Source organism: Anopheles merus, chromosome 2R, assembly GCF_017562075.2.
Source record: "Anopheles merus strain MAF chromosome 2R, AmerM5.1, whole genome shotgun sequence".
NCBI lineage: Eukaryota > Metazoa > Arthropoda > Insecta > Diptera > Culicidae > Anopheles > Anopheles merus.
In genome coordinates, this window is record NC_054082.1 from 1,120,923 (window position 1) to 1,143,001 (window position 22,079).

General features: G+C 48.6%; 1 protein-coding gene across 7 annotated transcripts in view; it reads left to right on the top strand.

Annotated features, from left to right (window-relative positions):
• Positions 1–22,079, top strand: part of LOC121590370 (homeobox protein cut) — a 177,465-nt gene that overhangs the window by 125,161 nt on the left and 30,225 nt on the right. For 6 of the 7 annotated variants that reach the window (XM_041909985.1, XM_041909983.1, XM_041909989.1 and 3 more), the window contains exons 4-5: positions 19,136–19,317; positions 20,280–20,407. In XM_041909985.1, the coding sequence (XP_041765919.1) occupies positions 19,136–19,317; positions 20,280–20,407 (310 nt within the window). Of the gene's footprint in view, positions 1–1,545; positions 2,135–19,135; positions 19,318–20,279; positions 20,408–22,079 lie in introns of those variants that run through there. The other variant, XM_041909990.1, reaches the window with a different exon arrangement.

Here is a 22,079-nt window from a genome sequence, read left to right on the forward strand (position 1 = left end):
ACACACACAAGCAAACGACTGAGGGAGAAAAAAAGTAGAACATAACGCGACCATTTAAGCAGAGCAGATACTAAGTGACATTGATTAATAAAATTTATTGTTAACTCTCCGCTTGTCAAACAGACGTGCAATGTTTGTCCCACCACCTAGGCGAGGCGGCGCTGGCTCGGGCTGATTCTTGGGTTCGGGCCGCATTTGGCCCCGGCACCGAGTGCCCAAGCAACAAGCCCCAGAGAGTCCCGTTCAGTGGTTTTATCGTTCAACAACACCCACATGCACCCGAGTACACAAAGCCACCCTTCAATCCATCCCCTCCCCATCCCCCCCACTTTAAAACTGTTGTTATCAACATCACCATGGCTCGTGGTAGTTGTTTTTTTTTATTTTCTCGAGAAGCGCCAGACTGAGCTTTTTTTCTCTCTCCATCTGCACACGATTTTATTTTATGATTATGATACGCTCAGATAAGAGCTTAAAATAGAGCAACTCGAATGGCTGTTTTGAGTGGAAGCGGATTCGATGGTGGTGGGGAGAAGAAAAAAAGAACGCACAACTAAATCAAATAGTCACAAAACAAATCATTCTCGACTGTGCTCGGTTTTCGTGGGCCAGCAGCAGCAGCAGCAGCAGCAAGCAGCAGCTAGATACTGTTTACCACTCACTGGCTCAATGATGATGCTGATGATGGTGATGATAAGTGGCTCAAGTGCCGGTCATTCCCAAAATTGGAACAAAGTCGCCTACAAAAAACACACACACATACAACCACAACGCACCAAGCAAATAGAGGAATATTATCACCTGACGACAAGTGTGTAAACGCTAATGGAAATTAACCCGGCCGTAATGAAGCGCGATGATTTATTCGTGGCTCACGTGGCGTAGTGTCTCAGCAGGAGCGTTGTTGTCGCTGCTCCAGCCACTTCTATCCCAAATGCCAATAGAGCGGGGCCCGAGAACTTTAAACCCGAGAAGCACGGTCTGATTGCAACAATCCTCGGTTACCGTGGTAACGCAGCCACCTCCGTTGGGTTTAAAGCTGCCCTTCGAATGACGACGACGCTTTTCCATTTCTTCCACCACCCGGAAGAACGGCATCAGCGGTTGAAAGTGTCCTGCACGAAGAAGAAGAAGAAGCAGAAGAAGTAGAAGAGAGGAAGAGGGACAGGAAGAGCGAGAACAAAACGGCACCGCGCAGCAGCAGCAGCAGCAGCAGCGAAAACCGATACGAAAAGGGAATCGACAACAACGTGCGCCCTGTGGTGCTGTGTGCTGTGGAAGGGGAAATCCCATCCCATTTTGCGTGAGCGAGACCGCCCGATGGCACGATGCAACGGCCTCGTGCGCACTCTGTCGGCGCATAGTGAGAAGGCACTCGCGTGAGTGCTCTCACTATCGGTGTCGCGCTCTCGCGCGCGGCACCACGCTGGCAGCATCTCGCTTCCGCGCGCACCACTCGCTGGCTCGCTCTGGCGGGCCGCTTGCGCGCCTGCTCGCACACCGCACGGGCGACGACCAGAATCCGAGGGGTTCGGCCGTTGGAAAATAAACAATCAACATCAGAATACGAATTCTCAGACACAGAGAAACACATCCTCTTTCGCGTACGCGCTCGATCGCAGCGGTGTCCGTGGTGATGCGGCGCTGGTACCGGGTCGTTGAATCGTTAGACGCGAGCGTAGTGCAGGTGTTTGTTGTGTGCGTTGCGCCCGTCAATTGCTTTCGGTAACGGCGCTTTTTTCTTCCGTTTTTCGCTGTGCGCTCCTCTCGAAACCGAAACCTCAGTGATCAAGCCTGTACGTGTGTGCGCTTGGTGTCGCGGTGTGTGACTGTGTGTGATTGTGTGTGATTGTGTGTCCGTTTCATTGCACTCGTAAATCAGCTTCAACGAGCTTTGGGCATCAAGAGACGAACCTCTCCGTATGCATTATCAATCCGAAAGATTTCCAAACTTCCAGTGCCAGTGTGAGTACGTGCAGTGTGAACTAGTGCAGTGGTGCACCATCATCGCTGATAGCTGTGACTGATAGTGCGGTGTGGTGTTTGAAGTGGGAAAAAATCCAAACCAACAGCAGGAAAAGCTACCCACTTGCCTTGACGACTTCAGCACACCGCCCAGCAGGCCATGATGGAGGTGAGCAAAATTCATCCCGAGCCGTTTGTGTATGTGTGCGAGCGTGTGTCGTTGCGTGCAATTAGTGCAACGTGGGCCAAAAAGTTGCTGTTTTCGTTTGCTACATTTGTGTGTTTCTGTGTTTGTTTGTTGTTGTTTTTTTTGTTCCCTCAATATTATGCCATGCTTTTGTTTCGGTTTGTTTGTGCACTAATGGAAGTGTGTGTGTGTGTGTGTGTGTGTGTGTGTGTGTGTGTGTGTGTGTGTGTGTGTGTGTGTGTGTGTGTGTGTGTGTGTGTGTGTGTGTGTGTGTGTGTTTGCGTGATTTTTTTGTTATTTAACCGTACTCCAAAGTTATGCTTTCTTCCGTTTCTGGCTGATGGAGGAGACTGGGGGACCGGGAGACCGACAGACCGAAAGAGAGAAATTATAATTTATCGTACTTGGAAGAAACTGCTCATAAATCAATTTCGGTCCACCCTTCCTTTTAAGAGACGAAAGATAGAAATTGCATTTAACTGCAGGAGGAGGAAACTTCGTCCCCGAACTCTGCGGAACGTTTGTGTGTCAGTGGATGTGTGTATGTGTGTATGTATGTATGGTGGCTGGATTGTATGAAATGCATTCGTTGCGTGCCATGTGCCGCGACCGCGAAATTATGCTGCACTTGACGAGACATTTTTGTGTGTGTGCTACTTGCCGTTTCAACTTGGGCTCCATTTAGTTGATGGCGAGTTTTGCGAACGACGAACGAGAGGGAGAAAGAAAGTGCAATAAGGGGCAGGGTTCACTCGTAAAAGAAAAGTGCATGGGTGCTGTGCTGTTGTGCTGTGTTGCATCGTTCTTGAGCTAGACGGCGACGAAACGTCAAGTGAACTGAACCGCAACGGCACCCAAGCACGGTGTGGAACCGAAAGTCGAACAACCATCGCTGGCTCGATTTTATTTATACCGAATCGAATGCACCAAAGTCTCCCCCCATCATCATCGTCGTTCTTGGGGTATTTCAGCAGCGAAAAAACGCCCCAAGAACGGAGAATGAAATGCAAAAAAACAGCAGGCAACATAAAGAAGGAACAGGAACTATGAAGAAATGCATATCATAATTCATTTTCCCGGGCGACCTCTCCCGTTCTCCACCTTCAACGTCTTTTGCTCGTTTGCCTGCTACTGTTGCTCATTACGCATTTTCCTTCTGGAACATTGAATCATTCGATAGGATTTTCCGGCCGTATTCTCTTTCGTCTTTCGTCTCGAACCACGCGTCGAGGCACCCTTTTCTTGCACCTCCGGGGTTTCGGACGGGTGTTTTATGCCTCTTTTTTGTCGCTCCCTTTTTTCCCAACGTTCTGTCCCGTTCTGGCTCGTTCCCGTGTGCAACAGTGCGCTCCCGAGCTGCATATTCGATGATGCAATGCGATGCAACGATCAACCTTTTTTTTTTCGTTTGGATTCTTCGCCGCATTCTGCCCTTGCTCCAGACGTTTGTTAGCCCTTCTCTCCCGGTTCTTCCATCACTGTCATTATGATATTGAATTTATGCATTTATGTTGAGTTGTTGTTTCAGTTTTTTTTTTGTGTTGGTTTGTTTCTGTTCTTTTATTTTGGCCGAACGTTTTATCTGCCACAGAAAAAAAAAACAGTTTAACAGAGAGAGAGAGAGAGTATGCATGTGGGTCTGTGTGAATGTGTCTGTGACTGGGTGCTGGGAGCTGGGAAAGAGGCGCTGGATGAAATAATTTATTGCATCCGGTTAAAAGTTGCCGAGAGTTATGGGATTTATGGTCCCTCGCTTACTGTGCTGTGCTTCGCTCAATACTTGTCATCTTTTTTGAGACGAGCAAATAGATAATGGCGCACGGGGCTGGTGGATGCGAGAGAATGGTAACTTAATAACCGCATTCAAGAGCCCATCAAACTGACAATATTCAATCAATTAAGGAAGAATTGATCAAACCTCCACATGCACGGCACTGACGGCAAATTGTGTTGACCATTGAATTGATAACAATAAAACATATCAATTCACCTTCTGTGTGCGTGGACCTGCAGTTTCGAGCTCGTTGCGCCCTCTGTCGGTCGGTGTCTCGCTTCACTGCACTTACACAACCCACCGCACGTGGAAGTGTAGCCGTGTGTGTGTTTGCCTGTGTTTGTGCGCATTCGCTCCCAATCAACCCGATTGCAAAGATGATGATGATGATTTTCCATCTATTCCAGTTAAAGTTCATTCAGCAAAGTGCCCACAAACTCACCAAACAGAACGCCATTCATTATTTATGTGTCCAATGCGCGAGGCACACACACACACACACACAGACACACATACACAATTCTCACACGTACATAACAAGTTATCGAAATAAGGAAACGATCAATTTAGTATTCCAATTTCCCCCCGGAGCGCGCCCGAACAGCTCACACGCCACACAGCAAAACCATTGCGCGCTGCCTGCCTGCCATTTGTCACAACGATCACGAGCTCTTCGCTCGCTCGCTCGCTCCGGTGCAGCTACTCCCTCGAATGGGATGTCATTTTGAGTTGTGTGCATCGGTCGAGACGATGTAACCAACCGACAAGCGCAGGGTAGAACAGCCAGGCCGCCCGCCAGCCCCCCCACCCCCTATATCAACCAGCGCAGCATCAGCAGCACTTTCCCAGTCGAACTATTTGCCGGTGTCAGTGATGCTGCTGCTGCTGCTGCTACTGCTACTTCTGCTTTGGTAGCATATATTTCATAAATTGGTTTAGTAATTCATTTCAATTCCAAACCAGGAGCTTCAGACTCGTCATCCGTTGCCGCATGGCCATTGCACACAAACACACACGCCGTTTGCTTTCGATGTAGATGCGGAAGGCGAGGCTTTCTCCAACTGCACCAAGTGCCTTAGAAATTCAAATTTCCCACCAAAACCATTCAAAGGCGTTATTTATCATTCAATTAATATTCAATTTTATTGTATTATCTTTGAGTATCGTGCGCCGAGACGGTGGGACGGTGATGGAAAATCTTCGCCATCGTCTTCAGCTCGGATTGGGATTTCTAAAGGTTGCAGATTCCTTTGCTTCCCTTTATGCCGAGAGCCGCCAGCATCATCATCAACAACACCCTCCTCCGAAAGCAAGACGACGTGTTCGATTTTTGCTAGGGCGTGCTCGTGTGAAGCTCAGGCAAGAGACGACCGACACACATAGAGGCACGGTGTGCACGACAACATGTTAATGGGAGCCCGCTCGGCCCAAAGCCAAAGCCACCGCCACATTGAATAAGGCTGGTCGGAGTAAGGAAATCGAAAGTTCCTGCCGAAAGACAACTTCACTTCCAGACGAAGCATCTCGGTGCGCTCGAGAAGTGGGTGAGAAATTACACACATTCCAGCCACACACACACACCCAACATCCAACCACTTCCCCAGCACTTCTCGATTAGCTTGAGCGTTCGATTCCGAGCCGACCGGCATATCGGATCGTCTTCTGCTTAATAATTCTATTAATAAATTATAACAGATACATCACATACTTGACTTAATTTATTGAATTCGATTTCAATATCAATAGAACCGGGCCAGGGAACCGTGCCGTGGGGTCTCGTTGTGGGAATTGGTCTTTGAAAAGGTGCTGACTTGGAATTGGAGCGATAGTTTCGTACCTACAGCTCTTAATGTGAGTGTGCGAGTGTGTGTTTGATGAAAGCTAATCTCAAGAGCGTCTTGAAATGCTTTTACATCCGTCTGGGTTGGGTGTTTTGTCGTTGCCGCTGAGAGGTTGGGAGGTAAATCGATTGGAAGGAGTGTGTCTGCGTCTTTGCACCGGGAATCAGACGAACCGTGCGAACTGACGAACTCTTGACAGCCGTCTTGACGCACCAGGTAGCATTAATCGAAGCCAACGTGCTCGATTTTCCGGCAAGCTCGGGGAATTCAAATCAGTACCAAAACCGTTCAGTGTCGTGAAAAGTTGCACCTGCAACAACGCTGATGATGGCAAGTAGGAAGTCGTCCTTTCACCCTCGCCAAACTCGACACTTTCTGAAAGACTGTTGTAAATTTATTAAAATTAAATTCATCACTACTTTGTCCAACGAGCAACCGCAACAGCGAGGATACACACACACACACACACCAGTGCCAGCTTCACCCGTCATCGCCCGTGCTCTTTCTGGTTCGATTTCTTTTTCACCACTCCGGGAGGGAAATTCTTGCAACGGAACGTGCTCGAACTCGATGTGCAAAAGTTTGGCCATAATTACATTAATTAACTCTCATTGTAGTCTCACAATCCTTTCGGCTTTTTTGGCGCACCGACGCCACCGACGACCGTGTTTTCGAAGATGGGTAATTTTATTCAATAAAAACTTACCTTCCGGATATTTTTCTGTCTTTTCGGCATCCCATTTTTCGGCGACCAGGAGCGTCTTCTTCTCGTCTGCTGTCAGAGGTGAAAGAAAAATTTGCATTTTTAAGGCTTTGGTGTGCGAAGGGGGGGGGGGGAGAGAGAGGGGGGGCTTAATTTTTGAAAACCGAACCGTTGCCAAAGATTGCCCGTTGATCTGAATACGAGAACGACGCCTGTCCAATTGCGAACTCGTCCTGTCCTGTGTGAACTATCTCTCGTCTCACCGCGCTTTACCCATTTTAAATACACACACACATACAGCATTCGGTGGTTATAGTTTTCCTCACCCCTGCCCACCCCGGCAACGAAATGGGAGGAATATTTTTAATCAAAATTCCTAAAAATTTGTATTCCAAAAATCAACCAACACTCACTCATTCAAACCCCTCTGTCCCTTTATTTTTGCTCGTCAAAAATCATCCCATCCCATCAGGTGCCCCCTGGTACACCCCTTCTTCACACTCCCGTCTATGACGCCGCGCCACAATACAAACAAGCCCGTGGTACATGGCGAGAGGAGGGTGAACAGGGAGAAAGTGCATCTAAAAGGCGACAAGCTGCCTCTGCTGCTGGGGAGGGATGGTTGGATATTGATTTTTTCAAAGCACAAACTGCAAACCCGGTCTCGGGGACGGCCAGGATGCCGACTGGTGACAGCCACTTTTTGCTTCATTTTCTCCCGGCCAAGGATCAACGGAGACAGCAACCACTGGCCGCAAACCCCCGCGTCCCATAGAATGGACATTTCCGGGTTCATCTTCGCTTTTTTGGTATTTATTTTATTATTAAATATTATAAATCACTAGCCCGTCCTTCAGTCGTGCAGGTTCCCCTCGCCGGACCGTCCGGACAAAACTTTCACGGAGGAAGGACAATTTTGACGGCAGCATTCAAATGCTTGCCCGCACTCACCGAAGACTGGACTGAGCGCTGAAGAGGTTGGGAAGATCATTCAGCCGGTCGACAGCAGCTCGTTTCCCGTCCGTCGTCTGCCGCAAGGGACGCTGCTGCTGCTGCTGCTGTGAGAGGAATAATATTTATGTGAAATGATAAATTGAACCAACTCTTCGACTTTTCCGAAACCGAGCGGTAGAGTGGGAGAGACGCTACGCAACGCAAAAAGGATAACGACAGGGTGGACAGCTCCGATTGTCTATCGTCTTTTTCAGGCACGATTTTTGACGGCCGGGAGAGGACATTTTGGGTGTGAGTGTGTCCTGCCGGCCATCGAAATGACCATCGGGGGAGAAGGAGCAAGACGAGTCTTTACTTTCCCCCAGTTGATTTAAATATTAAATGAACTATTTTATGAACTATCTGCTCGGCCTCGTTCTCCAACCGCCCGGCACTTTCGTCCATCAAGCCGTTGGCGTTCACTGCACGACGGAGAGATGGGACACTTTGGTCAGCTAGTCAGCGCACCCAGCCAACCAACCAGTAGCGAATCCAGCCGACACGTCTCAATCTTATCGAATTAGGAAATCAATTTCTCGCCCACTGAAATCCCTAGCCCTAGCCGCCGCTTCGTTCAAACCGTCGAAACCAAAGCGCCACCAATGGGCCGTGACCGATTTTCGCACGGTCCGTTAGGTATTTAGTCGCCTTAAATTTGAATATTAATTGAAAAGTGATAAAGTCGCCCCATCGCCCATCGATTGAAGCTTCGAGACGGTTGGTTCCTTTTTCTTTTCGGCTTTTCTCGTCCCTGTTTTAAACAGCCTGCCTGTGTCTGCTTCCCCTTCCCCGACGGTGAAGGACCAGCGTCTTGGCTTTCGTTTTCACGCTTCGTTTCACTAATTAAACAATTAAAGACACTTAATGTTGTTATTATCATTATTGCTGCTCCTTGTTGGGCTGCGGGCGAGCCTCTGTCGCTCTGCCGCCTAATACCAGGTTTACTACCGTTTTCCAATTTCCCCTAACCTCCAGCACCAATGATTGAATGTCGTCAAGGGGATCCGTTGGCCGCGCAATGCACCACCCCATTGGCCACCGGTAGGTTAAGTATTTGCGTTCATCTGCCTGCCTGCCTTCCTTCCCGCCGCTGTATGGGCTCGTGTTTTTTTACGATAAGGCCAAACGAAGGGAAAAAACACCACCCAAACACACTGTCTGCTTGTCGGTAAATAATGAAGTCCTTCCAACCACGAGAGAGAGAGAGAGAGCGAAAAAAGTGTATCAAACGATTGAAACATGCACCAATCCTCGTGTTGGGCAAGAGGGAAACTCGAAGAACGACAAGCAGGAGGCAGAAGAGAAAAAAATACATCTAAGAATTCTGTCCGGTGGACGACGGAAAACGTGACTTAATTGAATGATCTGCTTTCGTAGTAAATTAATTCAATTGCCTGCTCCGCTCCTCCGCCATCGCAACAGTTCGATGGACGATGGTGAAGCGTTTAAGTAGTCGATTTCCTTATGCGTCCACTTTCGCGGTTCGGTTCGGTTTTCCTGCCAACTGCCTGCCATCCGTCCTGCAATCGGATTCGCTTCCTTACTCGCTCGAATTTCAATGATCTGCTTGAGTGAATTTTTAAATCATCCTCCCAAGCCGTCCGTGGTCCGCTTTACGATCGGCCGGGTCCGGGTGGAAGTCCGTGTTTCTTCGAATCGAAGGCCACCATTTTGCTTTCTCGCCGTTCGCCGTTTCCGCACCGGGCCAGCTGCTCAAGCCCCACTTCGCTGCGCTGCGTCCAATTTCACCAGATAATGATTATTGGATTAGAGATTATTATCGAGAAACAGGACACAAACCCCGGCGGCCCCGGTACCCCCCCAAGGCGGCGGTCGGTGGCAGTTAATTCCAGGTTTGCACCGAAACGAGATCTGTTCCGATTAGCCGGGTCCATTTTCCCGGTTCTAATTAAATTCAGGCCAATCGATTCCCGGCCACCCGCACCACTGCGCTTCGAAGGCAAAATAAAACAAAAGCCAAAGTATAAATATGACCACGTCTTCGTTGCCTTTCGCCTTTACCGTGCCGACTCGAGGATAATGTCCGGAGGATAAACTCTGCCCACACTCTCTCGAGCACACACCGCGTGCACTACGGCCGCAACGCATGAAAAGAAAAGCATAAATTCCAGCAGCGAATCCTCCCAAATCCATTGCTGGAGAATCAAACGGACCGTAACCACTGCGCGCGCCACCCAACCCATCCACCGCCAACCAATCGTACCCTTCGAATCGACGGGATTTTTGGTTTTTAGTCTGATTTTTAGTTGATTTTCCACCCCACTCAGTCTCCAGAGTTCCCTCCCACTGTCCGTCCGTCACAGACGGCAGGCGGTCAATCGAGGAGGTGCGATGGAGGTGCTGCCCGCATTCAGCACATGCAGAGAGGGAAAACTAAAAATTGAAATCCTGCAAAATATTATTTTAAAATATCTCTGCCCCGGCATACGTTCCGGCTAAGTCCCCGGGTTAAGCCGCCTGCAGCCCGAGTTCCCTTTCCAGGGTTCGGTCCTTGCCGGTCTTGCTAGGGGTTTGGGTTATTTATAGTTAGCCCTCGCGTTCGGAGACGAAAGGTACAGCATTCCCCCCTGGGCTGCTCTGTTTACGACCAGGAAGACACGAAGCCACGTATCCTATCGGGGTGGTGGTGGTGATACGACGCAGATAAGGTTAGGATTAGTTGCACCGAGCACCAACCAATTTGGGAGCGTTTCGGAACTTTTTCTCCAGCAACCGTAGTACTGGTGGTAGTGGTGAGGTTTGTCCCGAGTTCGTCTCCGTAATTCCGGAACACTGGACTTGATTGTACGTGTGTGTGTGTGTGTGTGTTTAAAGTCAACTTTTTCGGATGAAATGTTCGTACATGGCCCGGTTGGCACGTTTGCGATTGGTTAAAAATTGTTTCTGACTTTTAAATGAATTATCGTCGAACAACGATTTGCCAACGTATCGACGGTGATGGTGCTGGGGAAAAGGATTCACAGGGAGGAAGCTGAAAGTTTTCGTGTTTTATTTAAATCAGATAGAAAAGGCTGATAGTTGTGTACTGATAAAAAGGAGACTACGACGAGTTTGGGGCTCATTTGCTGCAACCATTTTCCAAATTATGATTTATTGTGGGTACTGCTGCTGTGAAAAACCTAAACAAACTAATGTTGTTCTTTTCTGTTCTCTCTCTCTCTTCTTCACAGGTATGAAGTCCAATTGTTCTTTCATTCAGGCAGGCAGTCATGAAAACCAAAACCAAAGGGATCGTAAGCTAGAGCATAATTTTGTGTATCACTTAACGTCGTGACGATCGACAATTTCGGGCCAGTTTGTTCTTAATGGAATGGCTACCTTCCCTCCCCGAGCGCCACAGAAACAGGAAGGAACCGTCTGACGCAATGACGCCTCAAGCAGTCGATGGAAAAACAAGAAAAATCGCTATTATCTGTTTTCTTCGTGCGGTCGCCCTCCTAGTGCGGCCGTCGCATATTTCAACAAGTCATTTGCCATCGCATTTGTCGTCGCCCTGCGTCGTCGCCGCGTACGCCCGTCGAGACTCTCTATAAATCCATTACGAGAATGCATTTCGATAATGAGTCCTTTTCGAATCCGGGCGCCTTTCTTCTTCGCTTCGCTATTGAATCCATGCTTGGTCGTTGTTTCCATTTTCGCGTTCACAGCACAAATGAACCACACGCTTTGCGGCACCGAACCGTGCAGCAGCTCCATTAAGCGATGGATTCTCGCCCTGTTTTTCCCCCCCGGCTGGTTGCTGCGATGCGATGCCGAGGTGCGAAGGGCGCTGTTGGTGGTGGGCAATTTTTCACCGATTCTTGATATGACACAATGACGGATCTTGGCGATATTATCATCATCTCGCTCTTCTTCCCCATCTTGCCACGCCGAAGCAACGCCCGATGCCACAAGCAGTGTCACATACACACATTTGCTGGCGCAAAAAAGACGATTCCTTTCATCCTTTTTTGTAATGTCCTCTGCTCTCGGCGCTTCCCTGCCCGGTCGCCCGTTGCCGTTGTTTATCGCACTGCGCGCGAGGGTTCTATGGCAACGGACCGACAGGGAGTAACGGATGCTCATGCGTGTTCTAAAACGCGCATAAATTTATGTTTTATAATGTTACCCTCCGCCAACACCACCGAGCGGGTGTGATTCCCTCGGCCGGTGACAGAACGGAAAAAAGGGTTCATTTGCCGACGGAGGCACACAAACACAAAAAAGCCACATACATCCATTAACTCAACCAAACCCTATGCCAAAAAAAAAACAGAGGACCGGGAAAGAATCCTTGCGCCTGTGAAATACGCAAAATGACAACACAACTAACACACACACAGCCAGGCGGTGCCGGATGTGGGTGGGAAGGGATGAGGAATCAAACCAACAATAACGGTCGCACAAGATGCGCACTCCTTTTTGGCGCGGCCGGGCAGAATGGGCGGATGGCAAGTGGACAGAGAGCGGACCCGTTTGTCATTTCGGTTGCGTTCGGGTAATGATTATTACTTATACATTTTTCAACCTCTCGACCACCACCGTGCGTCTCCATAATTCTGTCAAACCCTTTTTCCCCCCCGCCCCGTTCGGAGGGCTCTAATTTTCCAGTCCTTTTTTTTCTAACCATCGAAAAGTGCCATTATTCGAGGAAATGTTTTTTTTTGTTTCCACTCCCAGCGCTCATCAAACGCTGCTCTGCGTTCGCCCCCGAGGACGAGAGCGATATGATATATGTCTGCGCGTGTTGGGGGGGGGGCGAGCCGACCCCGGATCGGCTTTTGCCTGACGTGAAAGTGTGTGTGTGTGTGTGGGTGCGCGCACAGTATTTAGAAAGGATTACATGACAACCAACCAACTGACCATCCCGGGCCCCGGCTGGCCACTTACCAAACAATGGGCGTCGCTTCAATATTTTCGCCGACGAACGACAAAAAACACTCTCGCCCCTAGATCGCGATAAAAACTGAACAAACATTGCCCACTAGCGCCGTGGCCCTGGCCTGGGAGCTGTTGCTTCACTGGGTTTTGGAAAGAATTTTCACCGCACAAGGAAAATGCGCCACTTTATGAGGCTCGAGAACTTGCGCTGCGACAGTTGCGTATGAACTATTGCAGATCGCGTCAGGACTGCAGAGATTGTGTTTTTTTATGACGGTGGTGCCTCCCGATTCTTGCTTGGTAAGCTTCTTTCGCACCAGCTTTGTGCGATGCGTGTGTGTGAAAAATATATTCAAGCGGAATGGATGGACGCTTCTTGCGTTTTATGGACGTTTGTGGAGCGATGGAAATATTCATGCTAATGCTCCGTTGCGCTGGAAAACTGGAGGAGAAACTATTCTAAATTCACTCTAACAACGCATTCTAAGCCCACTGCTTTTGGTATTATTTGCGATTGTTTGTTTAGAGATTGCACATTGTCAACATGGAAACAGAAAAAAATGGAGCATCCGCGGTCTGTTTTGTTCGTTGTTCTTTTTTTGTTATCAGCTCGTTCCGAATCATAAAATTTGCACCCTCAGCAGCAGCAAACTATAGTCGGTGTGGCATGGCATGGGAAACAGATTCCCGTCTTTGTGTGTGCTTACTTGTGGCGCCCAAAACCAACCATCAATCCATTAATAACTATCCAACACAGCACCAAACCGCGCCATACGTTCGTCGCTTGCGTTATGGTTATATTATTTTTTCGGGTATTCTTGTCCCTCAATTGTCCTGTATTACTACTACCATTAGTACGAATTCGACAGTAGCTGCCGCCCTCTCCAATGTCCAGAGCACACACACAAACACACAATCATACAAAAAAAGGTTCCTCGTCCATTTCCTAATCATCAATGAGGTCTCTGCGAGGAAAGCACAAAAAACAACGCCCGGCACATAATGGCCAATAGCCCCAGCCATTCTCTCACAGCACACATTGTGTGCGAAAAAAAGGGGTACCACCGCGAGTAAGGACACATACAAACTGACCGACATCCCCGTCCTCTCGCTCCAACCACAAAGACACACAGGAAGCGAGCGCGAGCGAGAGGGGTGGATGGGTTGGACATAATTTTTCAATTTGGTGATCGTTCCATCCAAAACGCATGGGCATGGCGATTGTCCTTTTTTCCCTGCGCTCGCTCACTTCTCACAGGCAACGACAGAGAACAAACGGCAAAATAACAACAGCAGCAGCAGCAGCAGCAGCAACAAAAAAAGCCCTCATGCCAATCGGACCAAATGGCAAAGGATATCATCTACATATTCATAAAAATAGGGTATAGATTATTTGGTTGCTGTCAAAAAATATTTGCGTGAACACAACCGCACGACGTTCGGCGACACAATGGCCACACACCAGCGGGAAGGTAACGGGCGGAGCGAAAGACAAAACTCGCGCACATTCAAATGCCAAATGCCGCATACCGATGCCACTTCATTCGTACCCCCTTCCACCCAGGAATGTCCCAGCAATCGGTGGTTGGGAGGATGAACCAAAAAACGAAGGACATTTTGGAACAAAAAACCTCGGCAAGCGGCAGAAAGGATTCGTTCGCATTGTTCGTACTGCGTGATCTCACACTTGCGTTCGTTTTGTGCTGCTTTTACTATCATTATTTTTTTGCTCCTCCTTTGTAGCAGGAGGATATGAAAAAGGCTAAAACACACACATTACATGATTGAGCTGATCGTCCTTAATTCTGCATTCTCTATTACATGATTGCAAGATCCGTCTAATGTGTAGCGCAATCGCATCCCTTTAATTTCAGTTAATTTTGAAAATAGTGTTCGTGCTTTACTTATTTCCAGCACACAAAACAACAGTTCAGAAAGGACGGTTTTCCGGCAAACTCCAGCCAACGGCTTAGAAGCGACGTCAATGGGCAATTTTTCGGACAAACACTAATTCAATCACGATACGAGCGCGACGACACACGCCTAGTCAACGCCCGTACGCCGTAGTCGTGGCGCGAAAATTTGTAATTCAATCACGAACGAAAGTGACCGACACTCGATATGTGTGTCCGCGCGCGCGGGCGCGTTTTTGGTGTTTGGAAGTTATGAATTTTAACGATTCGATTACACTCCGTCTCGTCTCGGCGTATGACGAAGTGTCCACATCCTGTCGGCAGACAATCAAATTTTATTCCCTCAACTACTCACACTCGCCGGCAGCTGTTGATGATTTGCCTATGTAGGGGAGCGTTCGGTGTGTATCAATAAAACACGCCAGCAGCCAACGCGAGCAACCACTTAGTCCCGCCGCGCTCCGCCACTGCGTCAACTGTCAAATGTCAACTCGGAAGAATCGGTCGGTGGCGGGAAAATAAAAAAGAACCATCGCGCCGCCGCTCATCCGTCTAATGAGGATCAATTTCTATAGAACTGATAACGATCCCGCAGGTGGAGGTGGGTGAACCGGGGGTGAAAGATGTCTTTTCGATGTCATCTTTTGCGAGTCGTTAAAATTCAAGTGGCAGTCCCGCCTGCCCCGAATCCACTTCAAACATTTCGCCCTTCCGTATATCGCAGCTTTTTTTCCCGATATGGAGTTTATTTTTAATTACACACCGACACTTACAGCTCGTCCCGTGTGTCTGCTCCTGGTGGGATACAGCAGCGTATACCGAGGGCGGAACGATATTTCCAACATTGTATGTACGCTTCCATTACATTGCGAAACCGAGAGCGCGTCCCTACCTGCTCTGTGCGATCCATCCCGACATCGCACGGCATATTGATGTACAAATAAATAATATTTTTCAATACACCTTCCTTCTTACTTCCCTGGGCTTCGCCATCCTTTCGAGTGGTCCTAGATGTCGCGACCGGGACTCGCGCAAAAAAGGACAGCAACGATAGAACGGAGTAGCAAAAAACAACCACTCTCGCATCTGAAATCCTCTCGAACGGCGTGGTCTCGTCTGGTACGGGTGTAACAAACACCGGAAGACTGGGAATGAAACCACGAACTTCAGCGAATAATATGATAGATAATCTTGATGATACCGTTCCCCACGCTCCACCACACTCGAACCTGCCAAGCCAGGAGCGCACATGAGAGAGATTCCCAAATATATAATATTTGTCCATCCCTACCAGCTTCTCTTCTTCAACCGGTTGGATCTTCCTTCGGGTATGGGAAAGATGGTGGAAAATTTGTCCGGAAGTGGATGGATTGCAGCGGATGACTGGATGTTCCGTTCCGCGTGCTCCATTTCGCGGTAAGAGCGCGCACACACAAGCAGACAAAAACATGTGGAAAAAATGTAGACATAACGGTCGACTGGTTTGAAATGGTAATATTAAGAGGTATATATCATTCGGGCAGCGCTCTCCTCGCAGCATTTCACCACACACACACATCCTTTTACGCGGTTCAGTTGTCTTCTGGCTACGAAATGGATTGATTCGGGAGGAGGTTTTTTCGCCCCCTTTTCAGTGAAGGCGTACTTTGCTTGACCATTTGCCCAGAACATCAAGACTCATCAAGAGTCCTCTCGTGTCCGCTTTCTTTCGGACGTATGGCCGATGCTGCGCTCGTCTAATGGAGAGGTTTTACTTTTCCGTCCATCGCACGACCGTACTCGCACAGGTCGTATATTTATAAAATTTATATCTATTTACATGCATTCGGGGTGCCAGGCATTTCCACCAGAAGCTCAAAACCTGTGACAACTCTCCAGTATGACGAGTTCTACTGCCAAAAAGGATTACAGAAGTTCGGTCGTCCACCGTTCTGGCAAGGATTCCGATCGTTTCAAGGATGTTCGTCAAAATGCTGCTTTTTTCGTTTGTGCTTTCCCATTGGAGCCCGTAGGACATGTGTGAGGAAGGCATTAGAACGGTCGCACATCATCTTTTCGTCCGCAATCCTGCCAAAGAACCGTCTCCGCCTGAGCGCCAGTTTGGATCTGAATTTAGAATAAAACAGAACGAGAGACGTCCTTCGAGAGGTCCTTAGGCGAGCGAAAGGGAAGGTTTTTATGATTTTGTCGCAGCGTGAAAGAGGAAATCTGTGTCACTTCTCAACGCTCGCGCACGTTCGCGCATCAGCTCTTCCCGTGATGAAGCATGAAGGCAAGCGTAATGAAAATAAATTGACGCTCCGAACTGTCCATATCCTTTTTTTTTGCACGTCGTCCATCCGCGATGTCCACCGTGAACCGAAGCGGGCCAATGTGTGTGGCCACTCGTCGCAAAAGATCCATCCGTTGGTCATAAATTAGTCAATATACTTGCTCGCACACACACTCCCACAGCTTATGGTTTCATCTCAAAGATGGACGCTGGAACTCACTGACGCTAGTGATTAATCAACGGTTTACATCCGATGAACAGACATACCCTCTCAACGGGGTAAATAATGAAAAATTGACGTCCCATGTTGGATTGCGAAAAGTGCTCGCGCTGTGGAAACCACCTGAAAGGCAACGCCTGAAAAGTGCCTCTTTAATCGTAATGTATGAGTAAGTTATTAGCTTTGTCCAGGGAATAACCTGCCAAATGGCCACTAAATCCACGACACAGTAAAGGGCGGCGCAATCCGCCGGTTATCTGTAATTAATATCGATCGCATGATCTCTCCAAACCCCGTAAACGCTGGTCTGTGTTTGCTCATCATCAAGCGTCACACACGTACAAAGGCCTCCCAACAGGGCAGTATCGATATTCAATATTTGTAAAAGCCCCTCCAAACATCGCTACATCGTTGCTTTTAACCTAATAATCTCCAAATATTATTTCATCTCCTCCTGGGTTGACCAGAAGGGAACCTGGGGGTGAACCAAACCGGACCGAAATAAAGCGCGTCCTCGCGTACGATAACTTCCCATTCCCTCCAAAGTGGGGCGAGTTTGTGACGCCGACAGCGACCAACCTCACCAAACAAACCGGCCAGGACGGACGCTGGCCAAGTAGATAAAAGAATATCATCCCCGCTCGAGTGAATTTTCCGGTGGACAGAACACTCCAACTCCCCTCCCCTGCCCAATGGAGCACCATTATGACCGGCGTCGATTTTAAAAACATGAAATTTATGTTACAATTCCTCCACAATAAGCTGCGAATGAAAGGTAGACTCGGGGAGAGAAAGAAAGAGCCACTGGTTCGAAATAATCCAAACATCGTCAATAACGGCTCTCTAAGGTCTGCGGGTGGATACAAAACGTGAACCACGATGCGGGGTCGCCGGTTGGATGGGGAAAGGCTGGGTAGAAGCAAATCCTTTCGACCAATCCTCTAATGATCCTTTTTTTGTGTGTTTCGACTCTCCGGCTCTCACTATGGCGGATTTGATTGGAATTTATGTCCCTCTTCCTCCTCCGTCACTAGTGGCAGTGATTTTCTTTGAAATCCTCCAAAAACCGCAGCTTTACTCCTGCAACGGCGGCGAGAATGGCAGAGAGATTGAAATCACTCAGGAAACTCATCCTGCGAATGCTTTCGCCGCTGAGTGATTGAGCTTTTCCTTCGACGCCAGACGAAATGCAGCCAATTTTTGCCAAACCCCCCCTCCCGTTTCCATTTTCACCGTGCAAAACAAAGAAGCGTGAGCGTTTTCCGTTGCAAAATATTAATTTCCCATCGTATATCTTGTGCTGGGCGGGCTCGCGCTCCGTCAAAGGATTGCTTTGCCAGGGGGGAGAGAAACTTTATCCATCCATCCCGGGAAAACCGGAAAATAGGAATAGTTTCTTGTTGGCTGGAATTCCATTCCTTCAATTTGATAAGGATTTGATTTGCCATGCCAAATGGGTGTGTGTGTGTATTGTCTGACTGGAGAAACTCGTTCTCCTGTTGACGGTTGGAGGGTTTAGTTAAATTTACAGCAATCGGTTTGCCATCCCTCAAAAAACGAGCGGAGTGAGTTGAACGATCGATTTCTGGCGCCGGAAATGAACATCAACAACCTCTTCTTGCTTCCCCCCCCCCATCGCTTGCCCAAGCTTGGCTTGCGATTGAGAGAAATTTGCGGTATCGTATTTACAATTTTGATTTATCGCACCCATCCTTAACCGTGCGGTCGTTTCGGTTCTGACAATCTAGGGCTACTGTGCATTGCTGAGAGCTGGTGAGCGACGTGAAAATTAATGAATCAAATCGGTATCGAATCCTTCCGTGACATTGTAGTGCGAAAGGATGGAACCGATTACCCCCAGCGTGGGGAGATGCCGGCGAGGACCTACCCCAAGGAACCCATTGAGGAATGACGATTTACACCGACACATTCCAGCCATTTCTTGCTTCGCACCCTCACTTGATGCGAAGCGTGTAAAGCGAAAGGACCCGGTGTGTGATTTGCTGGTAAATTCTTCGGTGACATTCGCGCGTCACAAGGACACATGCGGTGAGGCGACGCACAAATGGGCGATTCATATTTATCACTGTTTAATAGATTTACAATAAGACGGGACATGACGGGAAATTAATTAATTTTAGAATATTATACATCTCCGAGCTCACGCTGCAACCGAACGAAAGGATACGTTGCCAGCAAAGCGTTCGCTTGTCTTCTTCGCTTCGGAGCGCTGTCAATTTGACGTCTTCCCTCCGTTTAGGTCGCATTTAAGCGGAGCGGCAACCACACTCATATCATTAATCATACCCGGCCCGCCGGGTTCGATCCATTTGACTAAACTGTGTTTCATTTTCCCTCTGTTGTTTTTTTGCTCTCCCGTTCACAGATATCGCTCCTGTTCGAGGAAGTTGGACGGCTGCGGACGGCCATCGCCAACATTCAGGAATCGCACAACCTGCAGATCCAGCGGCTCGAGGACCGGCTGGAGGAGAAGCGGCAACACATCGTGCGGCTCGAGTCGCGCATCGAAAAGCAGCAGGACTTTGACGATATCAAAAAGGAAAATAGGTAATAACGCGGGCCCCTTCCCTAGCTTTCCGCCCGCCTCCTGGTGGGGTTTTTTTATGGTGTGGCACACGTTTTTGAATCTCATTACTTCCAATCGCACCCGCACTGGGTCGTGCATAGGTGGGTGTGTGTGTGTGTGGGTGGGTGGGGAGACATCAACTAGGTCCGTATGTTTGCCTGCGGGCTTGTATGATTTTATTTTTGCTTTTCTACCTTTTCGGGAAACATTTCCCTCGGCATTAAATTGGCCAACGAATAACTACAACAACAAATACTACCAAAAAACACGTAAACAAAAACATAAACCACCATATCCTATCATACCGAGCCCATCGGTGGCCCCTGCGGTGTGTGGCGCCCTTCGTTGAATGTGTTTCTGCGTCTCCCGTTTTCCCACTTTCGCTTTCACAGGACGACGCGTGGTGGCGATTTAAAAGCGCTGGGGGAAAATGCGTCCGAACGAACGCGCGCGCCCACAGTGTAGTATGTCGAATTTTTGGGCCGAATCCAATAGAAGATGGATTTGGAGGGATATTTTCAAACCGTTGCGATTGTGTGGAAAACACATTACACAATTTTCGTACTCCCCTGCGGTACTGCTAAAAAACAAAAAAATGGAGGAGGAATTTTACAAACCAACGAATGGAATTTTCACCACGCAAACGGGCGCGCCTGAGGGTGATGCGTGAAACCGGGATTTAGAAGCGTGTTTTTATGTGTTTTTTGTTGTTTTTACTGTGGTTACCACCGCCAAGCCGCTCACACACACGGATGTATGTCAGTGGATTACATGCCGAGCCGAGCCACGCTGAGCTACTGGGTCAAAGTTTAAATTGTTCCCGCCGCACCCGATATACGCTTTAAACTAAATGTCCACAAATCCATGCGCGCGTTACGTTGTGATGCATTTTAACGATTCTTTTTCTTCTTTTCTTCTTTTCAATTCCCCTCCCTTCTCACAGTATGCTTCGCTCGGTCGATCTGAGTGCGTCCCACGAGTCGAAACAATTCCAGGAGCTACTGCTCGAGCGCACCAAAGCGCTGGCGGCACAAACGGAGGCAATCAAATCGTCATCGGCCACCTCAGAAGGTAAGTTGAAGAGCAGGGAGGTTGGGTGGGCAGTTCTGTTTCAGTTTCCCATTTTTCCGAACCCGATTTTTTGCATGCTGCATTCGATCTGAGTGCGGTGTGGCGTTTACATCATACCCGCGGCGCTTGTGCTGCTTTTTCAATCAGCCCGATGATGTTTATGAGTCATTTGTGTGTGAGAACAGACACATAGGCACACACAGTAACTAACGCTTACCCCAACAATGTACAGTTTCCATTAACACACACACCCCATCGCAGACACACCAAACCATCACACGAACGGGGTGAAGAGATGGAGGCGCATCGATCATACAGTGCAACTAAAACACTAACTCTCGCTCGCTAAGGCGGCAAACGGCGGCGTCGCGTCAGATCGTAAACTCATTAAATTAGATTCAAACTCACCCATTCCCACTACCGGACCGGCTGGCTCGACTAACGAACCTTCCCCACCGTCACCACCACCAACGTCCCGCTGGCGTGAACATAGGAAAAAAAACTCTCCCGAACGAGGGAAAGAAAACCAACTGAAAACATTCACAATCTAAGCAATCCTCCCCCTTTGCCGGTTCCGTTGGAGCAGGTCATAAAATGCAACCCAGCGAGAACCACCCAGCAGACAACGGCTTGCAACGGTGTGGCGCCAATTTTTACAACACCACCATCAATCAGCACCTTGAGCCGGTTGCCAACAGAACGGTGCACGGGTGCATCACTCACCAGCTCGAAACAATTCGTCAGGTTGCGTTCGATTGCCGCGATCAATAATACGGCACAATCGGGCGGCCTCATTACAAATGTATTAAGTGTGTTTGTTTTACTTCATATTTTATCACTCTTCGTAAACAACCAGACACGGCTCCGGTCTCCAGGGAGGTCTCCTAAGGCGATAGACCCAGTGCCGATGCTCTTAATTATGTTTACATGCTAATGATGTGTGTATCTTGTGCTGCCTGTGTGCTGTGCACACCACGAGCGCAAGATCGATCTTCAACAGTTGGATCGCTATTGGGATGCTTTTGTTTGGAAAAGGTACATTTATTACCACCTCCTTCTTCTCCCGCAGCTCATCGCTACCGTTTGCTCGATCGACGCTTTTCCGTTCCCTCGTTGTTTTCCCACGGATCGGCTCGGTTCGGTTCGGTTCGGTTTGTTGGAGCAACCGTTCCTCTGCCTCTTTCTTTTCTTCGCGTGCTCCCTTTGGGCATTAAATTTTATTTTTACGATCTTCGCCCAGCCCGCCCACACACACGCCCGCGTTACTGATTGAGTATTGTGTTGCGTGTGTGTGTGTTGCCGTGCTCATTTTGCCACACGTCTGCTGTGTGTGTCTGCTGTTGGCTGTAATTCTAATTTTCGAAATGCTCTGCCAGCGCCCGGTTTACTTAGTACAAAATGCTTCTTCTGACAATTAATAAAAGTTTCATCATTAGTAAGACAAAAAGGCCGGCTTGTGACGCGAAACCGACCAACAAAAAAAAAAAGGCAAAACGATCACCAAACGATCATTTCTCCCACGCGATTGCGAAAAAATAGCGACAGAATAAAGTACCACTCCCCCCGCTGATCCCCACCACCACCCGGTGTTTGGCCAACACACAGCCATCCGTCAAGTGGCCGACCTGTCAGTAGTGGCGTGAAGGCACACCGACAACAAAAAAACCTCACC